Here is a 21,020-nt window from a genome sequence, read left to right as displayed (position 1 = left end):
GACACTGACTCGTGCTGTCTGGATAGCTTCCCACAGCTCCCTGATATTTGTAGGTGCAGGACCTTGGGACCCCTCACACCTGGTAACAGGGTGCATTATCCTGCTGGAATATTCCATCATTGTGGGGGGTGATTGAAAGTCCATGAAGGTCACCAAGCACTGCAATGTAGAGGTTACCGGTCAGTGACCCAATCCACGCCATGCCATTATGGAACCACCACCAGCCTGCACGGGGCCTTGTTGGCAACGGGTCCATGGCCTCATGGGATCTGCGCCAAACCTTACCGTGAGCCCGAAACAACTAGAACCGGGACTTATCAGACCAAGCCACATATTGCCAGTCCTCCAGGGTCCAGTTAGTGACATCACAAGCCCAGGTGAGGCGCTGTCCAGTGTCGTAGTGTTAACGGGGGCACTCTGGTGGGTCTCCTGCTCCCGTATCCTGTGGAAGCTAAAGAACGCAGCGCTGACCTACTGGATGCGGGTCTGGTACCTCCGGCACTGGATGCGCGTCCGGTAAACCTCCGGCACTGGATGTGCGTCCGGTAGACCTCCGGCACTGGATGCGCGTCCGCTAGACCTCCGGCACTGGATACGCGTCCGGTAGACCTCCGGCACTGGATGCGCGTCCGGTAAACCTCCGGCACTGGATGCGCGTCCGGTAAACCTCCGGCACTGGATGCGCGTCCGGTAAACCTCCGGCACTGGATGCGCGTCCGGTAAACCTCCGGCACTGGATTCGCGTCCGGTAAACCTCCGGCACTGGATGCGCGTCCGGTAAACCTCCGGCACTGGATGCGCGTCCGGTAAACCTCCGGCACTGGATGTGGGTGGGATGTGAGCCAGTGTCGCTTGTCTGTTACCACGGACATTTCTGGCCAGATATCACTGGTCACAGTCATTAAGCACTTGTCCATGGTGGGTGGTAACGCCTTCCATTCGGTATTCCCGGTACACACATGACACCGTAGATGGAGGAACATTGAAACAACTTCGGAAATGTAATGTGCCATCCATCAGGCATCCGCTATCGTGCCCCGTTCCATCTCCGATAACTCGCGTCACCCTGATATGAGCAGCCCAGCCGGTGTTCATACTGATTTACTACAACTGATGCAGGTCTGGCCATTTCCAAGACGTCGCAGTACGGTGGCGCCACCTACCATTACCTTTCCATACTGCTATCCCATGACTTATGGCACCTAAGTGTATATAGCATGTTAGTGTAACGCCGGATGACACGTGATACCTGTAGTAGAATGAATACTTCTCTATGTAACAGTAGTGCATGGTATGTGTCAGTGGCAGATAAAGGAGTCATGTATGTAACTTATTTTCTCTATACTTCCAGCACCATGCTGCGATTTCCTGCTGTCCGCAGGGCGCTTGCACACGCCACCCAAGCCGCTACGGGTAATGGTGAGTATGCGCTATAGCGAATTATATTTATTCTTCTTCCATGGTGATTTATCTAATAATTATTAAGTTCTCTATAATAAATATACCCCTTGTAATGTGCAGCCACTATTGAACTTTTAATAATACTAGTAGTAACAATACAGGTTGAGTATCCCATATCCAAATATTCCCAAATACAGACTTTTTGAGTGAGAGTAAGATAGTGAAACCTTTGTTTTCTGATGGCTCAATGTACACAAACTTTGTTTAATACACAAAGTTATTAAAAATATTGTATTAAATGACCTTCAGGCTGTGTGTATAAGGTGTATATGAAACATAAATGAATTGTGTGAATGTACACACACTTTGTTTAAGGCATAAAGTTATAAAACATATTGGCTAAAATGACCTTCAGGCTGTGTGTATAAGGTGTATATAAAACGTAAATACATTCTGTGCTTAGACTTCGGTCCCATCACCATGATATCTCATTATGGTATGCAATTATTCCAAAATACGGAAAAATCCCATATCCAAAATACCTCTGGTCCCAAGCATTTTGGATAAGGGATACTCAACCTGTAATTATTATCTATACTATATTTATAAGATGCCACAGAATAGACAGACAGACAGACATAGTAACATAGTATCTAAGGTTGAAAAAAGACAATTGTCCATCGGGTTCAACCTATTTGTGGTCTCCTATGCACGATTATTTTGTATAAAATTTTGACTGAATTTGATGACTGCCGTTCCGATTAACCCCTCCTTTTTATAATAACCATAGTGCGTGACTATGCCCCGTAACCCTGGATATCCTTATCCATTAGGAATTTATCTAACCCATTCTTAAAGGTGTTGACTGAGTTGGCCATTACAACTCCCTCAGGCAGGGAATTCCAAACACGTATCGTCCTTACCGTAAAAAAAACCTTTACGCCGTATTGTGTGGAATCTCCTCTCCTCTAACCTGAGCGAGTGTCCACGAGTCCTCTGTGTTGATCTAACCAAAAACAGGTCCTGCGCAAGATCTGTATATTGTCCCCTTTTCTCTATCGTCCTAGTGGATGCTGGGGTTCCTGAAAGGACCATGGGGAATAGCGGCTCCGCAGGAGACAGGGCACAAAAAGTAAAGCTTTAGGATCAGGTGGTGTGCACTGGCTCCTCCCCCTATGACCCTCCTCCAAGCCTCAGTTAGATTTTTGTGCCCGGCCGAGAAGGGTGCAATCTAGGTGGCTCTCCTAAAGAGCTGCTTAGAAAAGTTTAGCTTAGGTTTTTTATTTTACAGTGAGTCCTGCTGGCAACAGGATCACTGCAACGAGGGACTTAGGGGAGAAGAAGTGAACTCACCTGCGTGCAGGATGGATTGGCTTCTTTGGCTACTGGACATTAGCTCCAGAGGGACGATCACAGGTACAGCCTGGATGGTCACCGGAGCCTCGCCGCCGGCCCCCTTGCAGATGCTGAAACGAGAAGAGGTCCAGAATCGGCGGCAGAAGACTCCTCAGTCTTCTTAAGGTAGCGCACAGCACTGCAGCTGTGCGCCATTTCCTCTCAGCACACTTCACACGGCAGTCACTGAGGGTGCAGGGCGCTGGGAGGGGGGCGCCCTGGGAGGCAAATGAAAACCTTTTTTGGCTAAAAATACCTCACATATAGCCTCCGGGGGCTATATGGAGATATTTAACCCCTGCCAGAATCCATTAAAGAGCGGGAGACGAGCCCGCCGAAAAAGGGGCGGGGCCTATCTCCTCAGCACACAGCGCCATTTTCCCTCACAGAAAGGCTGGAGGGAAGGCTCCCAGGCTCTCCCCTGCACTGCACTACAGAAACAGGGTTAAAACAGAGAGGGGGGGCACTAATTTGGCGTTAGAAATATATAAAAGATGCTATAAGGGAAAACACTTATATAAGGTTGTCCCTATATAATTATAGCGTTTTTGGTGTGTGCTGGCAAACTCTCCCTCTGTCTCTCCAAAGGGCTAGTGGGTCCTGTCCTCTATCAGAGCATTCCCTGTGTGTGTGCTGTGTGTCGGTACGTGTGTGTCGACATGTATGAGGACGATGTTGGTGAGGAGGCGGAGCAATTGCCTGTAATGGTGATGTCACTCTCTAGGGAGTCGACACCGGAATGGATGGCTTATTTAGGGAATTACGTGATAATGTCAACACGCTGCAAGGTCGGTTGACGACATGAGACGGCCGACAAACAATTAGTACCGGTCCAGACGTCTCAGAAACACCGTCAGGGGTTTTAAAACGCCCGTTTACTTTAGTCGGTCGACACAGACACAGACACGGACACTGAATCCAGTGTCGACGGTGAATAAACAAACGTATTCCTTATTAGGGCCACACGTTAAGGGCAATGAAGGAGGTGTTACATATTTCTGATACTACAAGTACCACAAAAGAGGGTATTATGTGGGATGTGAAAAAAACTACCGTAGTTTTTCCTGAATCAGATAAATTAAATGAAGTGTGTGATGATGCGTGGGTTCCCCCCGATAGAAAATTATGGGCGGTATACCCTTTCCCGCCAGAAGTTAGGGCGCGTTGGGAAACACCCCTTAGGGTGGATAAGGCGCTCACACGCTTATCAAAACAAGTGGCGGTACCGTCTATAGATAGGGCCGTCCTCAAGGAGCCAGCTGACAGGAGGCTGGAAAATATCATAAAAAGTATATACACACATACTAGTGTTATACTGCGACCAGCGATCGCCTCAGCCTGGATGTGCAGAGCTGGGGTGGCTTGGTCGGATTCCCTGACTAAAAATATTGATACCCTTGACAGGGACAGTATTTTATTGACTATAGAGCATTTAAAGGATGCATTTTCTATATATGCGAGATGCACAGAGGGATATTTGCACTCTGGCATCAAGAGTAAGTGCGATGTCCATATCTGCCAGAAGATGTTTATGGACACGACAGTGGTCAGGTGATGCAGATTCCAAACGGCACAAAGGTGTATTGCCGTATAAAGGAAGAGGAGTTATTTGGGGTCGGTCCATCGGACCTGGTGGCCACGGCAACTGCTGGAAAATCCACCGTTTTTACCCTAAGTCACATCTCTGCAGAAAAGACACCGTCTTTTCAGCCTCAGTCCTTTCGTCCCTATAAGAGTCATATCTGCCCAGGGATAGAGGAAAGGGAAGAAGACTGCAGCAGGCAGCCCACTCCCAGGAACAGAAGCGTTCCACCGCTTCTGCCAAGCTCTCAGCATGACGCTGGGACCGTACAGGACCCCTGGATCCTACATGTAGTATCCCAGGGGTACAGATTGGAATGTCGAGACGTTTCCCCTTCGCAGGCTCCTGAAGTCTGGTTTACCAAGGTCTCCCTCCGACAAGGAGGCAGTATGGGAAACAATTCACAAGCTGTATTCCCAGCAGGTGATAATCAAATTACCCCTCCTACAACAAGAAAAGGGGTATTATTCCACATTATATTGTGGTACTGAAGCCAGAAGGCTAGGTGAGACCTATTCTAAATCTAAAAAAATTTGAACACTTACAAAGGTTCAAATCAAGATGGAGTCACTCAGAGCAGTGATAACGAACCAGGAAGAAGGGGACTATATAGTGTCCCGAGACATCAGGGATGCTTACCTCCATGTCCAAAATTTGCCCTTCTCACTAAGGGTACCTCAGGTTCGTGGTACAGAACTGTCACTATCAGTTTCAGACGCTGCCGTTTGGATTGTCCACGGCACCCCGGGTCTTTACCAAGGTAATGGCCGAAATGATGATTCTTCTTCGAAGAAAAGGCGTCTTAATTATCCCTTACTTGGACGATCTCCTGATAAGGGCAAAGTCCAGGGAACAGTTGGAGGTCGGAGTAGCACTATCTCGGATACTGCTACAACAGCACGGGTGGATTCTAAATATTCCAAAATCGCAGCTGATCCCGACGACAAGTCTGCTGTGCCTAGGGATGATTCTGGACACAGTCCAGAAAAAGGTGTTTCTCCCGGAAGAGAAAGCCAGGGAGTTATCCGAGCTAGTCAGGAACCTCCTAAAATCAGTGCATCATTGCACAAGGGTCCTGGTAAAGATGGTGACTTCCTACGAAGCAATTCCATTCGGCAGATTTCACGCAAGAATTTTTCAGTGGGATCTGCTGGACAAATGGTCCGGATCGCATCTTCAGATGCATCAGCGGATAACCCTATATCCAAGGACAAGGGTGTCTCTCCTGTGGTGGTTACAGAGTGCTCATCTTCTAGAGGGCCGCAGATTCGGCATTCAGGATTGGATGCTGGTGACCACGGAGGCCAGCCCGAGAGGCTGGGGAGCAGTCACACAAGGAAAAAATTTCCAGGGAGTGTGATCAAGTCTGGAGACTTTTCTCCACATAAATATACTGGAGCTAAGGGTAAATTTATAATACTCTAAGCTTAGCAAGACCTCTGCTTCAAGGTCAGCCGGTATTGATCCAGTGGGTAAAACATCACGGCAGTCGCCCACGTAAATAGACAGGGCGGCACAAGAAGCAGGAGGGCAATGGCAAAAACTGCAAGGACTTTTCGCTGGGCGGAAAATCATGTGATAGCACTGTCAGCAGTGTTTCATTCCGGGAATGGAAACTGGGAAGCAGACTTCCTCAGCAGGCACGACCTCCACCCGGCAGAATGGAAACTTCATCGGGAAGTTTTCCACATGATTGTAAACCGTTGGGAAATACCAAAGGTGGACATGATGGCGTCCCGTCTGAACAAAAAACGGGACAGGTATTGCGCCAGGTTAAGAGACCCTCAGGCAATAGCTGTGGACGTTCTGGTAACACCATGGATGTACCAGTCGGTGTATGTGTTCCATCCTCTGCTTCTCATACCTAAGGTACTGAGACTTATAAGACGTAGAGGAGTAAGAACTATACTCATGGCTCCGGATTGGCCAAGAAGGACTTGGTACCCGGAACTTCAAGAGATGCTCACAGAGGACTTATGGCCTCTGCCGCTAAGAAGGGACTTGTTTCAGCAAGTACCATGTCTGTTCCAAGACTTACCGCAGCTGCGTTTGACGGCATGGCGGTGGAACGCCGGATCCTAAGGGAAAAAGGCATTCCGGAAGAGGTCATTCCTACCCTGGTCAAAGCCAGAAAGGAGGTGACCGCACAACATTATCACCACATGTGGCAAAAATATGTTGCGTGGTGTGAGGCCAGAAAGGCCCCACGAAGAAATTTCAACTCGGTCGATTCCTGCATTTCCTGCAAACAGGAGTGTCTATGGGCCTCAAATTGGGGTCCATTAAGGTTCAAATTTCGGCCCTGTCGATTTTCTTCCAGAAAGAAGTGGCTTCAGTTCCTGAAGTCCAGAAGTTTGTCAAGGGAGTATTGCATATACAACCCCCTTTTGTGCCTCCAGTGGCACTGTGGGATCTCAACGTAGTTCTGGGATTCCTCAAATCACATTGGTTTAAAACCAGTCAAATCTGTGGATTTGAAGCATCTCACATGAAAAGTGACCATGCTCTTGGCCCTGGCCTGGACCAGGCGAGTGTCAAATTGGTGGTTTTTTTCTCAAAAAAGCCCATATCTGGTTGTCCATTTGGACAGGGCAGAGCTGCGGACTCGTCCCCAGTTCTCTCCCTAAGGTGGTGTCAGTGTTTCACCTGAACCAGCTTATTTTGGTGCCTTGCGCCTACTAGGGACTTCGAGGACTCCAGGTTGCTAGATGTTGTCAGGGCCCTGTAAATATAGGTTCCAGGACGGCTGGAGTCAGGAAAACTGACTTGCTGTTATCCTGTATGCACCCAACAAACTGGGTGCTCTTGCTTCTAAGCAGACTATTGCTAGTTGGATGTGTAATACAATTCAGCTTGCACATTCTGTAGCAGGCCTGCCACAGCCAAAATATGTAAATGCCCATTCCACAAGGAAGGTGGGCTTATCTTGGGCGGCTGCCCGAGGGGTCTCGGCTTTACAACTTTGCCGAGCGGCTATTTAGTCAGGGGCAAACACGTTGGTAAAATCCTACAAATTTGATACCCTGGCTAAGGAGGACCTGGAGTTCTCTCATTCGGTGCTGCAGAGTCATCCGCACTCTCCCGCCCGTTTGGGAGCTTTGGTATTATCCCCATGGTCCTTTCAGGAACCCCAGCATTCACTAGGACGATAGAGAAAATAAGAATTTACTTACCGATAATTCTATTTCTCGGAGTCCGTAGTGGATGCTGGGCGCCCATCCCAAGTGCGGATTATCTGCAATACTTGTACATAGTTACAAAAATCGGGTTATTATTGTTGTGAGCCATCTTTTCAGAGGCTCCGCTGTTATCATACTGTTAACTGGGTTCAGATCACAGGTTGTACAGTGTGATTGGTGTGGCTGGTATGAGTCTTACCCGGGATTCAAAATCCTTCCTTATTGTGTACGCTCGTCCGGGCACAGTATCCTAACTGAGGCTTGGAGGAGGGTCATAGGGGGAGGAGCCAGTGCACACCACCTGATCCTAAAGCTTTACTTTTTGTGCCCTGTCTCCTGCGGAGCCGCTATTCCCCATGGTCCTTTCAGGAACCCCAGCATCCACTACGGACTCCGAGAAATAGAATTATCGGTAAGTAAATTCTTATTATATATTTGTAGATGTTGATCATGTCCCCTCTTAATCTCCTCTTTTCCAGTGTAAGCATGCCTAGTCTTGCAAGCCTTTCCTCGTATTCCAGCGTCTCCATACCCTTAATTAGTTTGGTCGCCCGCCTTTGAACCTTTTCTAGCTCCAGGATATCCCTTTTGTAGTAAGGTGCCCAGAATTGTACACAGTATTCAAGGTGTGGCCTCACAAGTGATTTATATAACGGGAGTATAATACTCTCGTCCCTAGCATCAATTCCCCATTTTATGCATGCTAATATCTTATTAGCCTTCTTTGCTGCAGTCCTACTTTGGGTACTACTGCTTAGTTTACTATCTATGAGGACACCTAAGTCCTTTTTCCAGTACAGAATCCCCTAATTTTACCCCATTTAGTAGGTAGGTGTTATTTTTGTTCTTGTTACCACAGTGCATTACCTTACACTTGTCTGTATTGAAGCGCATTCTCCATTTCGCTGCCCAAGCTTCTAATTTAACTAAGTCATTCTGAAGCGACACAGCATCCCCCTCCGCATTTATAACTGTACACAATTTGGTATCATCTACAAAAATTGACACCATGCTCTCTGTTAGGTCGTTAATGAAAATATTGAACAATGGCGGTCCTAATACTGAGCCTTGCGGCACACCACTTAGCACTTCAGTCCAAGTTGAAAAAGATCCATTAACCACAGCGCGCTGCTCCCTATTATCTAACCAGTTTTTGACCCAAGTGCATATATTGCTTCCTAGCCCTGATTCTTGTAGCTTGTAGGTAAGTCTCATGTGTGGTACATTGTCGAACGCTTTGGCAAAATCTAAAAAGATTACATCCACCTCTTTACCCTGATCTAGGTTTGCGCTTACTGTTTCATAAAAGCCAAGTAAGTTGGTTTGACAGGATCTGTCCTTCATAAACCCATGTTGATTCCTTTTAATGACCTTATTGACTTCAAGGAACTTCTGAATACTATCTCTTAGAATACCTTCCAATACTTTCCCCACTATAGATGTAAGACTAACTGGTCTATAATTACCTGGTTCAGCTTTACTTCCCTTTTTGAATATAGGCACTACTTCCGCTATACGCCAGTCTTTGGGAACCATACCTGATATTACTGAATCCTTAAAGATCAAAAATAGCGGCTTTGCAAGTTCAGAATGAAGCTCCATTAGAACCCTTGGGTGAATACCATCGGGACCTGGTGACTTATTAATCTTTAAATGTTTTAATCGGTCACAGACTACTTCCTCGCTTAAATAAGTACCTATCAGTGGGATATTCTCATTATTGAGATTGTGTTAGTCCCTGAATTGGGTCCTCTCTAGTAAATACTGTTGAAAAAACCGAATTTAGTGTGTCCGCTATGTCATTATCATTTTTGCTTAAGACTCCCAACGTGTCCTTCAAAGGGCCTATACTCTCCTTCTTTAATCTCTTGCTATTTATGTATTTAAAGAATTTTTTGGGATTCGCTTTGCTTTCCTTTGCTACTAGTTTTTCAGTTTCTACTTTAGCGGCTCTTATTTCCTTTTTGCATATTTTGTTACATTCCTTATAGTGCTGAAATGACTCTGCTTCCCCGTCAGATTTGTATTTTTTAAATGCTCGCCTTTTCTTGCCCATAAGTTCCTTAATCTTTTTGTTAAGCAACATCAGTTTATGATTTTTATTCCTTTTTTTGCTGCTCGTAGGAATAAATTGTACATACAGACATACCTATATATTTGATGCTTTAGAAGTGGCCGCCTTGGAGTGTGACGGTGTTCTAGTAACGTTCTCTGTCCCCGATTAGACTGTTACGTGATGTTCGGTCAGTATCGGTGCGTCTCATTCTCATGATAATCGGATCTTTAATCTTTCACGAAGGCGTTTTTGCACCTCACCCACAGGAAGACGCACAGATGACGGCGTTCTCATAGATTCAGGGGTTGTTATTATCTCTCTGTTCATCCATTGTGCTGCGTTATGATCTATCTCTGTGTTTAGTCCGGACAGCGGCCACAGCGGCTAGCAATCTGTTGGAGGTGTTTGTGGATGGGAAGCCGGTGATGGTGGAGCCTGGAACCACAGTGCTGCAGGTACAGTACATTTACACAGTCCGCCTCTGGCTGTACTCATACCCAACCCATGCCACGTGAGCCCACACCGTGATGGAACTGTAATGTGTGTCTTGTGCTGACCAGATCCGTCTGGTGATCACGGAAATTCAGCATATTAAGAATCTGCAACTTGCTGATCCCCATCATTGCATGCCGCCATACACTGCGCTGTACATACCGTCACACACTATGGACCTGCCGCCATACACTGCGCTGTACATGCCGTCATACACTATGGACCTGCCGCCATACACTGCGCTGTACATACCGTCACACACTATGGACCTGCCGCCATACACTGCGCTGTACATACCGTCACACACTATGGACCTGCCGCCATGCGCTGCGCTGTACATACCGTCACACACTATGGACCTGCCGCCATGCGCTGCGCTGTACATCCCGTCACACACTATGGACCTGCCGCCATGCACTGCGCTGTACATACCGTCACACACTATGGACCTGCCGCCATGCGCTGTGCTGTAGATCCCGTCACACACTATGGACCTGCCGCCATGCACTGCGCTGTACATCCCGTCACACACTATGGACCTGCCGCCATACACTGCGCTGTACATCCCGTCACACACTATGGACCTGCCGCCATGCACTGCGCTGTAGATCCCGTCACACACTATGGATCTACCGCCATGCGCTGCGCTGTAGATCCTGTCACACACTATGGACCTGCCGCCATGCGCTGCGCTGTAGATCCCGTCACACACTATGGACCTGCCGCCATGCGCTGCGCTGTACATTCCGTCACACACTATGGACCTGCCGCCATGCACTGTGCTGTAGATCCCGTCACACACTATGGACCTGCCGCCATGCGCTGCGCTGTACATTCCGTCACACACTATGGACCTGCCGCCATGCGCTGTAGATCCTGTCACACACTATGGACCTGCCGCCATGCACTGTGCTGTAGATCCCGTCACACACTATGGATCTGCCGCCATGCGCTGCGCTGTACATCCCATCACACACTATGAATCTGCCGCCATGTGTTGCGCTGTACATCCCGTCACACACTATGAATCTGCCGCCATGCGCTGCGCTGTAGATCCTGTCACACATTAGGGACCTGCCACCATGCGCTGCGCTGTACATCCCGTCACACACTATGAATCTGCCGCCATGCGCTGCGCTGTAGATCCCGTCACACACTATGGACCTGCCGCCATACACTGCGCTGTACATCCCGTCACACACTATGGACCTGCCGCCATGCGCTGCGCTGTAGATCCCGTCACACACTATGGACCTGCCGCCATGCGCTTCGCTGTACATTCCGTCACACACTATGGATCTGCCGCCATGCGCTGTACATCCCGTCACACACTATAGATCTGCCGCCATGCGCTGCGCTGTACATTCCGTCACACACTATGGACCTGCCGCCATGCGCTGTAGATCCTGTCACACACTATGGACCTGCCGCCATGCGCTGCACTGTACATACCGTCACACACTATGGACTTGCCACCATGCGCTGCGCTGTACATACCGTCACACACTATGGACCTGCCGCCATGCACTGCGCTGTACATCCCGTCACACACTATGGACCTGCCGCCATGCGCTTTACATCCCGTCACACACTATGGACCTGCCGCCATGCGCTGCGCTGTACATACCGTCACACACTATGGACCTGCCGCCATGCACTGCGCTGTACATCCCGTCACACACTATGGATCTGCCGCCATGCGCTGCGCTGTACATACCGTCACACACTATGGACCTGCCGCCATGCGCTGCGCTGTAGATCCCGTCACACACTATGGACCTGCCGCCATGCGCTGTAGATCCTGTCACACATTCGGGATCTACCGCCATGCGCTGTAGATCCTGTCACACACTATGGACCTGCCGCCATGCACTGCGCTGTACATCCCGTCACACACTATGGACCTGCCGCCATGCGCTGCGCTGTACATCCCGTCACACACTATGGACCTGCCGCCATGCGCTGCGCTGTACATCCCGTCACACACTATGGACCTGCCGCCATGCGCTGCGCTGTAGATCCCGTCACACACTATGGATCTGCCGCTATGCGCTGCGCTGTACATCCTGTCACACACTATGGACCTGCCGCCATGCACTGCGCTGTAGATCCTGTCACACACTATGGACCTGCCGCCATGCGCTGCACTGTAGATCCCGTCACACACTATGGACCTGCCGCCATGCGCTGCGCTGTACATCCCGTCACACACTATGGACCTGCCGCCATGCGCTGTAGATCCTGTCACACATTCGGGATCTGCCGCCATGCGCTGTAGATCCCGTCACACACTATGGATCTGCCGCCATGCACTGCGCTGTAGATCCCGTCGCACACTATGGACCTGCCGCCATGCGCTGCGCTGTACATCCCGTCAAACACTATGGACCTGCCGCCATGCGCTGCGCTGTACATCCCGTCACACACTATGGACCTGCCGCTATGCGCTGCGCTGTACATCCCATCACACACTATGGACCTGCCGCCATGCGCTGTAGATCCTGTCACACATTCGGGATCTGCCGCCATGCGCTGTAGATCCTGTCACACACTATGGACCTGCCGCCATGCGCTGCGCTGTACATCCCGTCAAACACTATGGACCTGCCGCCATGCGCTGCGCTGTACATCCCGTCACACACTATGGACCTGCCGCTATGCGCTGCGCTGTACATCCCATCACACACTATGGACCTGCCGCCATGCGCTGTAGATCCTGTCACACATTCGGGATCTGCCGCCATGCGCTGTAGATCCTGTCACACACTATGGACCTGCCGCCATGCGCTGCGCTGTACATCCCGTCAAACACTATGGACCTGCCGCCATGCGCTGCGCTGTACATCCCGTCACACACTATGGACCTGCCGCTATGCGCTGCGCTGTACATCCCATCACACACTATGGACCTGCCGCCATGCGCTGTAGATCCTGTCACACATTCGGGATCTGCCGCCATGCGCTGTAGATCCTGTCACACACTATGGACCTGCCGCCATGCGCTGTAGATCCCGTCACACACTATGGACCTGCCGCCATGCGCTGCGCTGTAGATCCCGTCACACACTATGGACCTGCCGCCATGCGCTGCGCTGTAGATACCTTCACACACTATGGACCTGCTGCCTGCCGCCATGCGCTGCGCTGTACATGAAATAAACAATCTGCAGATTTGTGACCTCTGCTGTTCTTCCCTCTCCCACAGGCGTGTGAGAAGGTGGGCGTGCAGATCCCGCGCTTCTGTTACCACGATCGGCTGTCGGTGGCTGGAAACTGTCGTATGTGCCTTGTGGAAATAGAGAAAGCCCCCAAGGTGTGTAAGCCGACCTCTATGTCCCATCGGCTGAGCCGGTTATTGCTCTTATCTGTTTCCTGTAAGGTGTAATGTGATTGCGCTGAAGAATAATATAGAGCAAAACAAACGTACGGCTGTATTCTGACGCAGTCTTGTCCTCCATATTTCCTCTGCAATGTGAAAGATTGTTAGCACAGGTTTACGTTCCGGAATAGCGCCATCAGTGAGTCGTGTCCTTCTCATGGGCAGAATATTGGCCCTCATTCCGAGTTGTTCGCTAGTTGCTTTCGTTTGCAGCGCAGCGATCAGGCCAAAAAACGGCAAATCTGTGCATGCATATGGGGCGCACTGCGCACGCGCGTCGTACTATCACAAAAGCCATTGCAGTTTAACACAAGCTCTAGTGACGCTTTTCAGTCGCACTGCTGGCTGCAGAGTGATTGACAGGAAGTGGGTGTTTCTGGGTGGTAACTGACCTTTTTCGGGGAGTGTGTGAAAAAACTCAGGCGTGTCAGATAAAAAGGCAGGCATGGCTGGCCAAACGCAGGGCATGTTTGTGACGTCAAAACAGGAACTAAATAGTCTGCAGTGATCGCTAGCTAGGAGTAAGTCTCGAGCTGCTCAGAAACTGCACAATCTTTTTTTGTAGCCGCTCTGCGATCCTTTCGTTCGCACTTCTGCTAAGTTAAGATACACTCCCAGTGGGCGGCGGCCTAGCGTGTGCAATGCTGCTAAAAGCAGCTAGCGAGCGATCAGCTCGGAATGAGGGTCATTGTACAGGGACCTCCTGACTCATAGTGCAGCCTTCCATTTGTACACAACACAGTGTAAAACCGTAATGTGTAATGACCAACTGAAAGCCTCTGTAATTCTGGTTTCACAGCCCGTTGCTGCGTGTGCTATGCCGGTCATGAAAGGGTGGAATATACTGACTGACTCGGAGAAAACCAAAAAAGCAAGGTACGCTGCAGGAAATAACACCTGATGTTCCAATATATATTCTAGAAATGCTCTGTATGGAGTATAAAAACCCAATGCTGACGGCGTGTATACATCTAACAAAATGAAGGTGTGAAGTATTTGTTTACACGGTTAAGTCACATTATTATGACCACCTCCTACATGTGACGTCGGCAGTGTGTAGCCCGTGAAGTACGTCACGCGCTGGCTTGGTGGGTATATAAGGCCGTCTGCACACATATCACTTGTTACTGTCATGGGTAAGAGAGCGATTTATCCGAGTTACAAAAGGGATGATTATCGGCTTTCGGGCCAAGGGCGGCGGGATTTCTGACACAGCGCAGTGTGTGAACTGTCCGCGTGCTGCTTCGGTGACAGTGTATCGTGACTGGACAAATGGCACCACTGCGAATAACTGACGTGGAAACTGCGGAGCACCACACGCCACTGATGCGAGAGGTGAACGTCTGCTACGAAGGTGCGTCAGGGTGACCGATGCGCTACAGTAAAGCAGATCACCGTCGCAATGATCCTGGGGGCTACCAGACGTGTGTCCAAAATGACAGGTCAGCCCTTCTAGCTGCTGTCCGTGCCGCACACGGCGGTCACTCCGGCTATTAGCTGGTGGGCATAATGCCGTGTACATTTCCATCCATACCATTAAGCTGCATAGTGATCAGTTCTGAGCCACCTCCCTCTTACATCTCTGCTCCACACAACCCAGACATGCAGCTGCACACTCCCCTCTCAGGGACGGAGGCTGGGGTGTCCATTAAGCTGCATAGTGATCAGTTCTGAGCCACCTCCCTCTTACATCTCTGCTCCACATAACCCAGACATGCAGCTGCACACTCCCCTCTCAGGGACGGAGGCTGGGGTGTCCATTAAGCTGCATAGTGATCAGTTCTGAGCCACCTCCCTCTTACATCTCTGCTCCACACAACCCAGACATGCAGCTGCACACTCCCCTCTCAGGGACGGAGGCTGGGGTGTCCATTAAGCTGCATAGTGATCAGTTCTGAGCCACCTCCCTCTTACATCTCTGCTCCACACACCCCAGACATGCAGCTGCACACTCCCCTCTCAGGGACGGAGGCTGGGGTGTCCATTAAGCTGCATAGTGATCAGTTCTGAGCCACCTCCCTCTTACATCTCTGCTCCACACAACCCAGAAATGCAGCTGCACACTCCCCTCTCAGGGACGGAGGCTGGGGTGTCCATTAAGCTGCATAGTGATCAGTTCTGAGCCACCTCCCTCTTACATCTCTGCTCCACACACCCCAGACATGCAGCTGCACACTCCCCTCTCAGGGACGGAGGCTGGGGTGTCCATTAAGCTGCATAGTGATCAGTTCTGAGCCACCTCCCTCTTACATCTCTGCTCCACACACCCCAGACATGCAGCTGCACACTCCCCTGTCAGGGACGGAGGCTGGGGTGTGAGAAGCGGCTGCTTGTTAAACACAATTCCACGTTTAGAAGACCACGGTATGCAATATTCAGATACAAAATAGAAAAAGAATAAGACAGCCCTTGATTGGTCTAATACTCTCCAGGTCTCTGCTTAAGACCAGCAGGGCGTGCTGGGGCTTGTAGTTCCACATGAACTGGTTATTTGCTATCCCCAACTCTTCAGGTTGTTTTGTAACTTTGCATTCATTTGCAAAGTGTGTGACCCTTGTTATTGATGGTATCATGGTATAGGAGTTTGAGGGGTGGTTACACTTTTCGATGTGTGAAATATGAAGCATTTTTTATTTTTTTAACACAAATACACACATGCTTTGTATCCGCACCTAGCTCTGCCACTCATGTATATAGGCCACTTACAACATACATCTCTTCAGCATAGATTTAGGCATAGCCTGCAATCCATCATCTCTGGATCTGTAAGTAAATTGATGCCTGTTGGCCACTTTTGAGGCCACGTCACGGTGTCTGGAACACTGGGGGCCGGCTGAGTGCTGCAGAATTTTTCCGTGTAACACCATTCCTGGATTCTGGGCCTAATTCAGCACTTCTTTCTCATGCTGTAGCCCTATGAAGTGTTTGCTTGCGCAGCACTGCACTTGCGCACAAAGCGGGTAATTCTGACCTGATCGCTAGCAGGCGATTTTTGCACTGCTGCGATCAGATAGTCGCCGCCCATAGGGGAGTGTATTTTCGCTGTGCAAGTGTGTGAACGCATGTGTAGCAGAGCTGTAGAGACGGATCTTGTGCAGTCTCATCGCAGCCCAGGATTTACTCAGCCGCTGCGATCACTTCAGCCTGTCCGGGACCGGAACTGACGTCAGACACCCACCCTGCAAACGCTTGGACACGCCTGAGTTTTTCCAAACACTCCCAGAAAACGGTCAGTTGCCTCCCACAAACGCCTTCTTCCTGTCAATCTCCTTGCGTTCGCCCGTGCAAATGGATTCTTTGCAGAAACCCATCGCTGAGCGGAGATCGGCTTTGTACCCGTGCGACGCGCCTACGCATTGCCGTACATACACATGCGCAGTTTAGACCTGATCACCCGCTGTGCGAAAACGCAGCCTAGCGATCAGGTCTGAATTACCCCCAGAGTGTAACTTGTGCGAATGCCTCTTTCTGATTTGACAGGCTGAGGAGTTTGTGGGGCGGGAGGGGGCATCCGGACAATGCAAGAGTTCCGGACCGTTTGCGATGCAGACTGCGGCGGCTGCATGACGTCACACGTAGCCGCTAGGACCCAAACCATGGCAGGTAGCTGTCTGCCTTCCCAGCTAGGCTGCGTAAGCAGACGGCAACCCTAAACATGCAAAAGTATTGACGCTGCGCATGTGAATTCGCACAACAGCGATCCGGTCTGAATCAGGCCCACGTTACGATATCCTTTCCAGCAAATTCTAAAGTGAAGGAAAAAACAACCGTTCCTGTGATATTGTGTGAAATAAATGTGACGCTGCAGTCTCCAGTTACCTGATACATTGTGTACCTACCTTTTGTGTTTCTTTCAGGGAAGGAGTAATGGAGTTCTTGCTTGCTAATCACCCATTGGACTGTCCCATTTGTGATCAAGGAGGAGAATGTGATTTGCAGGTAAAGTTATCATTTTTGATGCATAATAGTTCAGGTAATATGACGCTGGTGTGTTTCCTATATTTAAGCCTTAGATATTAATGGCTAAATGACATAAAATGTCATGTGGGCAGTAATATACGCCATAGCCAATCATGATGACCTGTCCTGCTAATTTACATCTCTCAAACTTTTGGTGATGGCACGTACAGTATTTTCCACTTGTATTATGGTACTTTCCAAGTGGTGTGCACATATACTGTATATCTTGCTGATGTCTCCCCTTTATAGTAACACTACTGTAGTGGTGTCCCTCCCCTGCGTCCGCCAGCAGTTGCTCTATACGCCAGCAGCAGTGTTTGCGTCTCTGGTCAGGCCCACTGTGTGAGAATGCGCAGATGCAGCCACTTGTAGTTCCACGCTGGAGCTTGTATCGGAAGGCTGCTTGCAGTATCTCCACACCAGGAGACTTGTCGTGTACACAATTGGAAGGCAGGCTTTGCAAAGAGTATATGGTGTCCTGCTTGTTGTAGTATATACTGATTAGCACGGGTTCCTTTTCACCGGATTGCGCTCATTACATATGAACATGGTAATGGAGCCGTTTCCAGCCACGGGAAGGATAAACAGAGCCAGATTCATATCTTCAATCCTTTCCATGGAGAGAATTTCCTTGGCCTGATAGAGGGGCTAATTCAGTACGGATCGCAAGTAGCGATTCGTACGGAATTATTGTGGGGGTGTCGCGGGCGCATGTGCAGCGGGCCCTACTGCGCATGCACCCGCATTTTCTGCGAGGGGCCGCAGAAAATATGATCACCTCTGCTTGTCAATCAGGCAGAGGCGGTCGCAGGGCGGAAGGGGGGCAGCAACGCTCCGTTTTCTGGGTGGAAACGGAGCGTTGCGGGGGCGTGCCAGCGCAAATGGTGGGCTGGTACGTGCGAACGGGGGCGTGTCGGGGTGCGGTCACGCAGCCGCTGCGACAAGAAAATGGCGCCGGGACTCCTGCGGCCGCAGCTAAGCTGCGCCGGCAGGAGAGATCCTTACTATTGCGTGCTGTTCGCAATTTCTGCTTGTAGCAGGGGGGGGAGGCGCCGGTCAGCATGCTTAGAATTTGCTATCCTTACTGAATTGACCCCACAATCTCTTCTGCAGGACCAGTCCATGATGTTCGGCAGCGACAGGAGCCGCTTCATGGAGGGAAAACGCGCCGTGGAGGACAAGAACATCGGGCCGCTGGTGAAAACCATCATGACCCGCTGCATTCAGTGCACCCGATGTATTAGGTAAATGACACCGATGTTGCACAGCTGTATATGGTGAACGTGGACAGATGAATAGTGTTATGAAGTGAGGTTACCCTGAATGTCTGTAATATAATGCACGCAATGCGCTCAGGGTTAGTGGCGCATAAACGCTCATTTCTTTCCCCTTTCTCTCCTGCTAATCTCATTGGCCGGAGCATTCTGGGAATACAAAATGCAAAAAGTACCCATAAAGAAATCCATATCACCGTAACTTTTATTAGATGCCATTAGTACTGTGGTGCTGCCCATTTACAGACATTGGGGCTGACGCGCAGTTGGACGCAATTCAGCCATAGTTGCTCTGCTATTGCATGCACGGAAGTAAACGCGCCTATTTGCCTCTATTCAGGAGATGTGCGCGTGTCTGTGGCTGGTACGCAGCTACCCGCACGCTTTGCTTTATAGCCGTTATCATCTGCGCACTTGCACCAGCGTTGTGTACTAGGTGCAAATGATTGCTGTGTATTTACGCATATGCACAACTCTGCAAAGAGTGCAATTCCGCTGGCACACCCTCTGTGACGCGTCCCTACGTGCGCACGCCCCGTTACAGCCCAGTTACACACCTTCAGTCGTAAGTGTAGATGTAAATCGCATAAGGCTCTGTATCGCCAATAGTTGTGTGAGCTCCACCCCAGAGCGTGCGCACCTGTCTGTCCATATATCTGTCCCCTGTGTATCTGTTTCAGTGGAAATCACGTTTTATCTTCTGTAATAATATATGGGAAAGTTGAGTTTGGCAGACTTATTTCTCTAACGTCCTAAGTGGATGCTGGGGACTCCGTCGGGACCATGGGGAATAGCGGCTCCGCAGGAGACAGGGCACAAAAATAAAGCTTTAGGATTAGGTGGTGTGTACTGGCTCCTCCCCCTATGACCCTCCTCCAAGCCTCAGTTAGGTTTTTGTGCCCGTCCGAGCAGGGTGCAATCTAGGTGGCTCTCCTAAAGAGCTGCTTAGAAAAAGTTTTTAGGTTTTTTATTTTCAGTGAGTCCTGCTGGCAACAGGCTCACTGCATCGAGGGACTTAGGGGAGAGAATTTCAACTCACCTGCGTGCAGGATGGATTGGATTCTTAGGCTACTGGACACCATTAGCTCCAGAGGGAGTCGGAACACAGGTCTCACCCTGGGGTTCGTCCCGGAGCCGCGCCGCCGACCCCCCTTACAGATGCTGAAGATTGAAGGTCCGGAAACAGGCGGCAGAAGGCTCTTCAGTCTTCATGAAGGTAGCGCACAGCACTGCAGCTGTGCGCCATTGTTGTCACACACTTCACACCAAGCGGTCACGGAGGGTGCAGGGCGCTGCTGGGGGCGCCCTGGGCAGCAATATTTAATACCTTTATGGCAAAAGAATACATCACATATAGCCATTGAGGCTATATGTATGTATTTAACCCATGCCAGTTATCTAAAACTACGGGAGAAAAACCCGCCGAAATAGGGGGCGGAGCTTATTCTCCTCAGCACACAGCGCCATTTTCCTGCTCAGCTCCGCTGTGAGGAAGGCTCCCAGGACTCTCCCCTGCACTGCACTACAGAAACAGGGTAAAACAGAGAGGGGGGGCATTTTTTTGGCGATATTTTGATATATTTAAGCTGCTATAAAGAACAACACTTATATAAGGTTGTTCCCATATATATTATAGCGCTTGGGTGTGTGCTGGCAAACTCTCCCTCTGTCTCCCCAAAGGGCTAGTGGGGTCCTGTCTTCGATAAGAGCATTCCCTGTGTGTCTGCTGTGTGTCGGTACGTGTGTGTCGACATGTATGAGGACGATGTTGGTGTGGAGGCAGAGCAATTGCCGATAATGGTGATGTCACCCCCCAGGGAGTCGACACCGGAATGGATGGCTTTGTTTATGGAATTACGTGATAATGTCAGCACATTACAAAAATCAGTTGACGACATGAGACGGCCTGAAAACTTATATATACCTACAGCTAGAGATAAATCTCAAACTGTATATATATCTGGCGCTAAAATAATGTATGGTAGTAATTTACCAGATGGTAATCAGTGAAAATTGTGATCTCTAGGGCTGCTGAGCAAAAACAGCTGGTTAGGCTGAACAACTAATTGAAATACAAAGGAGAAAGAAATGCTCTGCGCACCAAAAATCACTTTGAATTGATTGATTGATTAATTAAGTGCAGTCTAGCAAGGAGAATGATTGACTCAATGAAACTTGACCTTTTTTATAGTGAAAAATATTTTATAAAACAGTTAATGACACAAAACAAAGTAAATAAGACAAACAATACATATATATATATATATATATAGCAGTATAAAAACCGGAGGTATTTCACCTC

At 49.5% G+C, this 21,020-nt stretch overlaps 1 protein-coding gene across 1 annotated transcript in view; it reads left to right on the top strand.

Moving 5' to 3' along the window:
• Positions 1-21,020, top strand: part of NDUFS1 (NADH:ubiquinone oxidoreductase core subunit S1) — a 38,415-nt gene that overhangs the window by 1,623 nt on the left and 15,772 nt on the right. The window contains exons 2-7 of the mRNA XM_063932659.1: positions 1,352-1,419; positions 9,977-10,068; positions 13,311-13,418; positions 14,284-14,360; positions 17,342-17,423; positions 18,558-18,688. Coding sequence (XP_063788729.1) covers positions 1,356-1,419; positions 9,977-10,068; positions 13,311-13,418; positions 14,284-14,360; positions 17,342-17,423; positions 18,558-18,688 — 554 coding nt within the window. The 5' untranslated portion in view covers positions 1,352-1,355. The remainder of the gene's footprint in view (positions 1-1,351; positions 1,420-9,976; positions 10,069-13,310; positions 13,419-14,283; positions 14,361-17,341; positions 17,424-18,557; positions 18,689-21,020) is intronic.

Source organism: Pseudophryne corroboree, chromosome 7, assembly GCF_028390025.1.
Source record: "Pseudophryne corroboree isolate aPseCor3 chromosome 7, aPseCor3.hap2, whole genome shotgun sequence".
NCBI lineage: Eukaryota > Metazoa > Chordata > Amphibia > Anura > Myobatrachidae > Pseudophryne > Pseudophryne corroboree.
This window is presented reverse-complemented; position numbering and strand designations above follow the sequence as displayed.